The sequence below is a fragment of the Leiobunum rupestre genome, chromosome 11, assembly GCF_980474605.1.
Source record: "Leiobunum rupestre chromosome 11, qqLeiRupe1.1.hap1, whole genome shotgun sequence".
Classification (NCBI taxonomy): Eukaryota; Metazoa; Arthropoda; class Arachnida; order Opiliones; family Sclerosomatidae; genus Leiobunum; species Leiobunum rupestre.
Window position 1 is genome coordinate 1,357,009 of NC_143394.1, and position 9,137 is coordinate 1,366,145.

The following is a 9,137-nucleotide window of genomic DNA, read 5'->3' on the forward strand; positions in this document are numbered from 1 at the left end:
ACTCGAATATTTGCCAAACTATCAAGCTAAGATATTTCAAAACTGACCAGACTCGAAAAATTGACAAAACTATCAGGCTAAGATATTTGCCGCCTGGCCAGACTCGAATATTTGAAAAAATATCAGGCTAAGATATTTCCCGCCTGACCAGTCTCGAATATTTGAAAAACTATCAGGCTAAGATATTTGCCGCCTGACCAGACTCGAATATTTGCAAAATTATAAGGGTAGAAAATTTGCAAACTGACCAGGATTACATTTCACAAAAATTATCAGGCTCAAATATTTGAAAAACTATCAAAATTAACCAAATTTATAAGGAGAAATAAGAGGTTTTATTCAAGGAGCTTCGAAAATAAGATTTAATATTTTATCCAATAGCGAAAACTTTCAGAATGTAACTTTCCTCGTTGTACTCCGTTTTCTCTTCACTCCAAAACAAGAAAATGAAGAAGCCAGCAAATAGAAAAGAAATTCCAATAAAATGACCCTTCAAAAGGTTAGAAACCTCTAAACACAATAACCCGTCTTTATCATCGCCATTGACCTCCATCAAAAGATATCGACTTTTTCTAGCAATTTGAGCCTGCTTCATCTTTGGTATTGAACTCTGAACTATTGACCCCATCCAACCAATATAATAACCCTCCCAAAAAAACTGTGACGAAACTCAGGCTAACTACCCCGATAAAGATCAGTAATTTTTTTAACATTTACAATATAATAAAATGGTTTATTGACTAGTGACCAACAGCTTTGGATTAAATTAACTGGTCTAAACCATTAAAGACGTGGTCTATACTAGTCCAAACAATTAATAATCTATTTCACGAAATTAATTACATTACACAAACCATACTAGTGAAAACAATTATTAAACTTGTTTACGAAATCAATAACATTAAACAAACTATACTAGTCCAAACAATTATTAAACTTGTTCACCAAATTAATAACATAATACAAACCATACTAGTCCCAAACTGGTTCAAACAATTAATAAACTCGTCCACAAAATTAATTACATTATACAAAACTAGTCCAAAAAAATTAACCGTTCCACGCCATTAATAATGTTATTAAAACTAAACTGGTCTAAGGAATCAATAATATTATTCAAACTAAATTGGTTCAAACAATTAAGAAACTGCTTCACGAAATTAATTACATTATACAAAACTGCTCCAAAAAGTTAAACAGTTCCAAGCCATTAATAATGTTATTAAAATTAACTGGTCCAAACAATTAATAATTTTATACAACTAAACTGGACCAAACAATTAATAATATTATACAACTAAACTGGTCCAAACAATTAATAATATTATACAACTAAACTGGTCCAAACAATTAATAATATTATACAACTAAACTGGTCCAAACAATTAATAATCTGGTCTTTTACCAGTCGACTAGTCACTATAGGAAAATGTTAATATTTAGGTACAATCAGAAAATGTCAAAATCGTCGTTCATAATACACGCCTTCGAGTTCGATGTGACCTATTTCCTGACCTATAGCGCCTGTGAGCGCACCGGAACGTGCACTCGGGGGTGCAGGGAGAAGCGGCATTCGTTTCAAGAGGAACCGTGTACGGGTTTTTTATCTCTGATGTTTTGCCGGAACATTTTCGCCTTATCGCGGAGACGAAATATTATGTTTCATTAAATATTAATTCCACTTTGAGTCGTTGACACGAATTTTTTCCATTTATCTTTTTGGAAAATGTACCCTTGCATAATTTATTTCGACTAATAGTTTAATTTAAATTAAAAACAACAAAATATAGTGTATTACTAGTTTAATTAAATCATCATTATTATAAATTTAATATTAATACATTATTATGGTATAATTATATCATTTTTAACAAATATATTAAAATATGATTATATTATTATCGTATACCATAATAATTATATTATATTATGTACAATATATTATTATTATTATTATATTATATATAATAAAATATAATATAGTATAATGTAATAATATTATTATATTATTATATAATTTAATACTATAATATATTATATTATTATATTATATTATATTATATTATATTATATTATATCATTAATATAAATATAGATATAAAGATTCATATATTAATATATTAGTATATTATTAAGTTATAATTATAATAATAGTAATAGTAATAAATATAATTCGAATATGTTATAATTACATTATAATTAAAATAAGTTATATTTACTAAATATTTTGTTAATGTTTTTATCTGCAACATTGGATTGGAAGGAATAGTCAAATTGATATCACGAATTTAAGTGGCTCGAATTTTAAATATAAAGTCCGTAGCTTAGTTTCATTTTTGACCAATTTCGAAAATTCGTTCCAAAACGTTATAAGATTTGTCACAATGCATTTAAAACGTCAATAATTTAAGATATATAGTTTAATTCATGTTCCAAATAAAGTCTGACATGTAGCAAAGTTCCGTGGGGCTGATCACCCCGCGTAATCGGTGTACAGAGCCGTACCTTTGACTGTACTAATGGGATTACGCGTAATCTTTGAAGTCTCTGCCTTTGGCAGTGCTAATCTAAGCGTAATCCGGTGTACAGACTTTCTAAGAGTGGTTCAAACACATAAATTTAGAACATTTGCAACGCTATACGAACGACTAATATCCCAACAAAAGTTACCAAATAGTAAAATTTTCAAAGCGTTTTTTATTCCAGGGTCAATTTTTCCTTGCAAACTTAGTTTTGAAATCCTTTTGCGAGTGAAAACGCAGCTGCATATTAGGGTCTAGCACGGGTAAATAAGCCTGGTATAGTAGTATACCTAAATTCGTCAGTAGTAGTTTCAGTTGTCAAAACTGTAATTGTTTCGAGATCTCTCAATTAGGCCAACTAAATGTGAACTTACCCAGAACGGCGCACCAAATGTACCACAGAAAAAGGTAAGTTAGAGCGGATATTTTGAGATCATCAATTAAAGTCATTTTCTCTTTTTTGCAACAGCGTGTCAAAAACGGTTTATTACGCCTGGAACGAGGTACCTGGCAATCCGTCTTGCGCGGGGAAGCGACCGTTAATACGACTAGACAAAAAACGCGTCTTCCGCGACACCATAGCCTCGACGATCTAGCATGGATAACTTAATCCATTGTTTTTGCCCGGCTGAAGACTTCGCGCTCCCTTCGCAACAAAAACGTCATCTAGTTTGTCAACGCAAAAGTCTTAAAATGTCCGGTCCGTGACGTTAATTCCTCAACACACACAAAACAAGCGAGCGAGAGAAAGAGTGCGGAAAAACCGCGAGCGCCCGACGCGTCCTCTGGCTGCTAGCGTTGTCGCGCGCGGGAATGACGTCCGCGCCTCGAGATCGCCTCGAGCGAACTGCCTCTCGCCTGCCGTCTGGCGCGACTCACGTAGGCCTTGTCTGCCGCTGCATGATCGGGTGTACGCGAAACGGGGGAGCCGCTCCCGGGGGGGGGGGGGGGTGGAAGAGGGTTGGGGGCTTCAGCCGATCGAAGCTGAAGTGCCGGCAGCCAGGCACCGTACGGTTATCTTCCAGGCATCGCTCGGATGCTCCCCTGAAGGCAGCCAGCGCGCGCCTTCAAGAGGCAGTGGTCGTTGCTATTGAAAATGGTGGAAAATACCGCCGATAGGTGGGAGCGCAAAAAAGGAAAGTACGGGAATACTCCTCCGGCCTCGCGCGCCGCCTCTCACAGTAGACAGCACCCCCTCCTGGCCGTCTCACTCCGCTTTCAGTTGTACGTACAGACAGGACGCACTTTTCTCTATTTCAGCCCTAAGCTGTACAGGTTGGCTAAGGTTAAGTTTAGCTTGGATCGTATTTAGTTTTGAATAGGATAGTGTTAAATTACCTCTAACGCGGGCTTTTGTTAAATTACCTTTCATTAAAGATATGTGCTATATAATCTTTTGTCAAATTATCTTTGGGAGGGATTGTGTCAAATTATCTTTGGGAGGGATAGTGTCAAATTATCTTTGGGAGGCATTGTGTCAAATTATCTTTGGGAGGGATTGTGTCAAATTATCTTTGGGAGGGATTGTGTCAAATTATCTTTGGGAGGGATTGTGTCAAATTATCTTTGGGAGGGATTGTGTCAAATTATCTTTGGGAGGGATTGTGTCAAATTATCTTAGGGAGGGATTGTGTCAAATTATATTTAGGAGGATTGTGTCAAATAATCTTTAGGGGGATTGGGTCAAATTATCTTTAGGAGGGATTGGGTCAAATTAACTTTAGGAGGGATTGGCTCAAATATCAAAGATATGTGCTATATTATCTTTAGGCGGGATTGTGTCAAACTATATTTAGGGGGATTATGTCAAATTATCTTTGGGAGGGATTGCGTCAAATTATCTTTGGGAGGGATTGCGTCAAATTATATTTAGGGGGATTATGTCAAATTATCTTTAGGATAAATTGTGTCAAATTATCTTTTGAAGGGATTGTGTTAAATTATCTTTAGGGGGGATTTTGTCAAATTAGCTTTAGGAGGGATAGTGTTTAATAACCTTATATAAATAAGGTAATAAAAGATATTGCATGCCCATTTTCAAGTGCTCATTATGTTACTTATGGCTTTAGTGTTAAATTATCTCAAGTGGTAATCGTCTTTAATTAGCTCTAGTTGTAATCGTCTTAAATTAGCTCTAGTTGTAATCGTCTTAAACTAGCTCTAGTTGTAATCGTCTTAAATTAGCTCTAGCTGTAATGGTCTTATATTAGCTCTAGCTGTAATCGTCTTAAATTAGCTCTAGCTGTAATCGTCTTAAATTAGCTCTAGCTGTAATGGTCTTATATTAGCTCTAGCTGTAATCGTCTCAAATTCGCTCTAGCTGTAATCGTCTTAAATTAGCTCTAGCTGTAATCGTCTTAAATTAGCTCTAGCTGTAATCGTCTTAAATTAGCTCTAGCTGTAATCGTCTTAAATTAGCTCTAGCTGTAATCGTCTTAAATTAGCTCTAGCTGTAATCGTCTTAAATTAGCTCTAGCTGTAATGGTCTTATATTAGCTCTAGCTGAAATCGTCTCAAATTCGCTCTAGCTGTAATGGTCTTATATTAGCTCTAGCTGTAATCGTCTTAAATTAGCTCTAGCTGTAATCGTCTTAAATTAGCTCTCGCTGTAATGGTCTTATATTAGCTCTAGCTGTAATCGTCTCAAATTCGCTCTAGCTGTAATCGTCTTAAATTAGCTCTAGCTGTAATCGTCTTAAATTAGCTCTAGCTGTAATGGTCTTATATTAGCTCTCGCTGTAATGGTCTTATATTAGCTCTAGCTGTAATCGTCTCAAATTCGCTCTAGCTGTAATCGTCTCAAATTCGCTCTAGCTGTAATCGTCTTAAATTAGCTCTAGCTGTAATCGTCTCAAATTCGCTCTAGCTGTAATGGTCTTATATTAGCTCTAGCTGTAATCGTCTCAAATTCGCTCTAGCTGTAATCGTCTTAAATTAGCTCTAGCTGTAATCGTCTTAAATTAGCTCTAGCTGTAATCGTCTTAAATTAGCTCTAGCTGTAACCGTCTTAAATTAGCTCTAGCTGTAATCGTCTTAAATTAGCTCTAGCTGTAATCGTCTTAAATTAGCTCTGCTGTAATGGTCTTATATTAGCTCTAGCTGAAATCGTCTCAAATTCGCTCTAGCTGTAATGGTCTTATATTAGCTCTAGCTGAAATCGTCTCAAATTCGCTCTAGCTGTAATGGTCTTATATTAGCTCTAGCTGTAATCGTCTTAAATTAGCTCTAGCTGTAATCGTCTTAAATTAGCTCTCGCTGTAATGGTCTTATATTAGCTCTAGCTGTAATCGTCTCAAATTCGCTCTAGCTGTAATCGTCTTAAATTAACTCTAGCTGTAATCGTCTTAAATTAGCTCTGCTGTAATGGTCTTATATTAGCTCTAGCTGAAATCGTCTCAAATTCGCTCTAGCTGTAATGGTCTTATATTAGCTCTAGCTGAAATCGTCTCAAATTCGCTCTAGCTGTAATGGTCTTATATTAGCTCTAGCTGTAATCGTCTTAAATTAGCTCTAGCTGTAATCGTCTTAAATTAGCTCTCGCTGTAATGGTCTTATATTAGCTCTAGCTGTAATCGTCTCAAATTCGCTCTAGCTGTAATCGTCTTAAATTAGCTCTAGCTGTAATCGTCTTAAATTAGCTCTAACTGTAATGGTCTTATATTAGCTCTAGCTGTAATCGTCTTAAATTAGCTCTAGCTGTAATCGTCTTAAATTAGCTCTAGCTGTAATCGTCTTAAATTAGCTCTAGCTGTAATCGTCTTAAATTAGCTCTAGCTGTAATCGTCTTAAATTAGCTCTAGCTGTAATGGTCTTATATTAGCTCTAGCTGAAATCGTCTCAAATTCGCTCTAGCTGTAATGGTCTTATATTAGCTCTAGCTGTAATCGTCTTAAATTAGCTCTAGCTGTAATCGTCTTAAATTAGCTCTAGCTGTAATGGTCTTATATTAGCTCTAGCTGTAATCGTCTTAAATTAGCTCTAGCTGTAATCGTCTTAAACTAGCTCTAGTTGTAATCGTCTTAAATTAGCTCTAGCTGTAATGGTCTTATATTAGCTCTAGCTGTAATCGTCTCAAATTCGCTCTAGCTTTAATCGTCTTAAATTAGCTCTAGCTGTAATCGTCTTAAATTAGCTCTAGCTGTAATGGTCTTATATTAGCTCTAGCTGTAATCGTCTTAAATTAGCTCTAGCTGTAATGGTCTTATATTAGCTCTAGCTGTAATCGTCTTAAATTAGCTCTAGCTGTAATGGTCTCAAATTCGCTCTAGCTGTAATCGTTTTAAATTAGCTCTAGCTGTAATCGTCTTAAATTAGCTCTAACTGTAATCGTCTTAAATTAGCTCTAGCTGTTATCGTCTTAAATTAGCTCTAGCTGTAATCGTCTTAAATTAGCTCTAGCTGTAATGGTCTCAAATTCGCTCTAGCTGTAATCATCTTAAATTAGCTCTAGCTGTAATCGTCTTAAATTAGCTCTAGCTGTAATCGTCTTAAATTAGCTCTAGCTGTAATGGTCTCAAATTCGCTCTAGCTGTAATCGTCTTAAATTAGCTCTAGCTGTAATCGTCTTAAATTAGCTCTAGCTGTAATCGTCTTAAATTAGCTCTAGCTGTAATGGTCTCAAATTCGCTCTAGCTGTAATCGTCTCAAATTCGCTCTAGCTGTAATCGTCTTAAATTAGCTCTAGCTGTAATCGTCTTAAATTGGCTCTAGCTGTAATGGTCTTATATTAGCTCTAGCTGTAATCGTCTTAAATTAGCTCTAGCTGTAATCGTCTTAAATTAGCTCTAGCTGTAATGGTCTTATATTAGCTCTAGCTGTAATCGTCTTAAATTAGCTCTAGCTGTAATCGTCTTAAATTAGCTCTAGCTGTAATCGTCTTATATAAGCTCTAGCGGTAATCGTCTTAAATTAGCTCTAGCTGTAATCGTCTTAAATTAGCTCTAGCTGTAATCGTCTTATATAAGCTCTAGCGGTAATCGTCTTAAATTAGCTCTAGCTGTAATCGTCTTAAATTAGCTCTAGCTGTAATCGTCTTAAATTATCTCTAGCTGTAATCGTCTTAAATTATCTCTAGCTGTAATCGTCTCAAATTAGCTCTATCTGTAATCGTCTTAAATAAGCACTATTTATAATCGTCTTAAATTAGCTCTAGCTGTAATCGTCTTAAATTAGCTCTAGCTGTAATCGTCTTAAATTAGCTCTAGCTGTAATCCTCTTGAATTAGCTCTAGCTGTAATGGTCTTATATTAGCTCTAGCTGTAATGGTCTTATATTAGCTCTAGCTGAAATCGTCTCAAATTCGCTCTAGCTGTAATGGTCTTATATTAGCTCTAGCTGTAATCGTCTTAAATTAGCTCTAGCTGTAATCGTCTTAAATTAGCTCTAGCTGTAATCGTCTTAAATTAGCTCTAGCTGTAATGGTCTTATATTAGCTCTAGCTGTAATCGTCTTAAATTAGCTCTAGCTGTAATCGTCTTAAATTAGCTCTAGCTGTAATCCTCTTGAATTAGCTCTAGCTGTAATGGTCTTAAATTAGCACTATTTATAATCGTCTTAAATTAGCTCTAGCTGTAATCGTCTTAAATTAGCTCTAGCTGTAATGGTCTTATATTAGCTCTAGCTGTAATCGACTTAAATTAGCTCTAGCTGTAATCGTCTTAAATTAGCACTATTTATAATCGTCTTAAATTAGCTCTAGCTGTAATCGTCTTATATAAGCTCTAGCGGTAATCGTCTTAAATTAGCTCTAGCTGTAATCGTCTTAAATTAGCTCCAGCTGTAATCGTCTTAAATAAGCTCTAGCTGTAATCGTCTTAAATTAGCTCTAGCTGTAATCGTCTTAAATTAGCTCTAGCTGTAATCGTCTTAAATTAGCTCTAGCTGTAATCGTCTTAAATTAGCTCTAGCTGTAATCGTCTTAAATTAGCTCTAGCTGTAATGGTCTTATATTAGCTCTAGCTGTAATCGTCTTAAATTAGCTCTAGCTGTAATCGTCTTAAATTAGCTCTAGCTGTAATCGTCTTAAATTAGCTCTAGCTGTAATCGTCTTAAATTAGCTCTAGCTGTAATCGTCTTAAATTAGCTCTAGCTGAAATCGTCTCAAATTCGCTCTAGCTGTAATGGTCTTATATTAGCTCTAGCTGTAATCGTCTCAAATTCGCTCTAGCTGTAATCGTCTTAAATTAGCTCTAGCTGTAATGGTCTTAAATTAGCTCTAGCTGTAATGGTCTTATATTAGCTCTAGCTGTAATCGTCTTAAATTAGCTCTAGCTGTAATCGTCTTAAATTAGCTCTAGCTGTAATCGTCTTAAATTAGCTCTAGCTGTAATCGTCTTAAATTAGCTCTAGCTGTAATCGTCTTAAATTAGCTCTAGCTGTAATGGTCTTATATTAGCTCTAGCTGAAATCGTCTCAAATTCGCTCTAGCTGTAATGGTCTTATATTAGCTCTAGCTGTAATCGTCTTAAATTAGCTCTAGCTGTAATGGTCTCAAATTCGCTCTAGCTGTAATCGTTTTAAATTAGCTCTAGCTGAAATCGTCTTAAATTAGCTCTAGCTGTAATCGTCTTAAATTAGCTCTAGCTGTAATCGTCTTAAATTAGCTCTAGCTGTAAT

The 9,137-nt window shown here is 35.3% G+C and overlaps 1 protein-coding gene across 1 annotated transcript in view; it reads right to left on the reverse strand.

Moving 5' to 3' along the window:
• The window catches only part of LOC149921088 (cell adhesion molecule Dscam1-like), a 179,366-nt gene extending 176,178 nt beyond the window's left edge, over positions 1-3,188 (reverse strand). Inside the window, exon 1 of the mRNA XM_090163200.1 lies at positions 2,897-3,188. Coding sequence (XP_090019326.1) covers positions 2,897-2,972 — 76 coding nt within the window. The 5' untranslated portion in view covers positions 2,973-3,188. The remainder of the gene's footprint in view (positions 1-2,896) is intronic.
• Between the last annotated feature and the right edge of the window lie 5,949 nt (positions 3,189-9,137).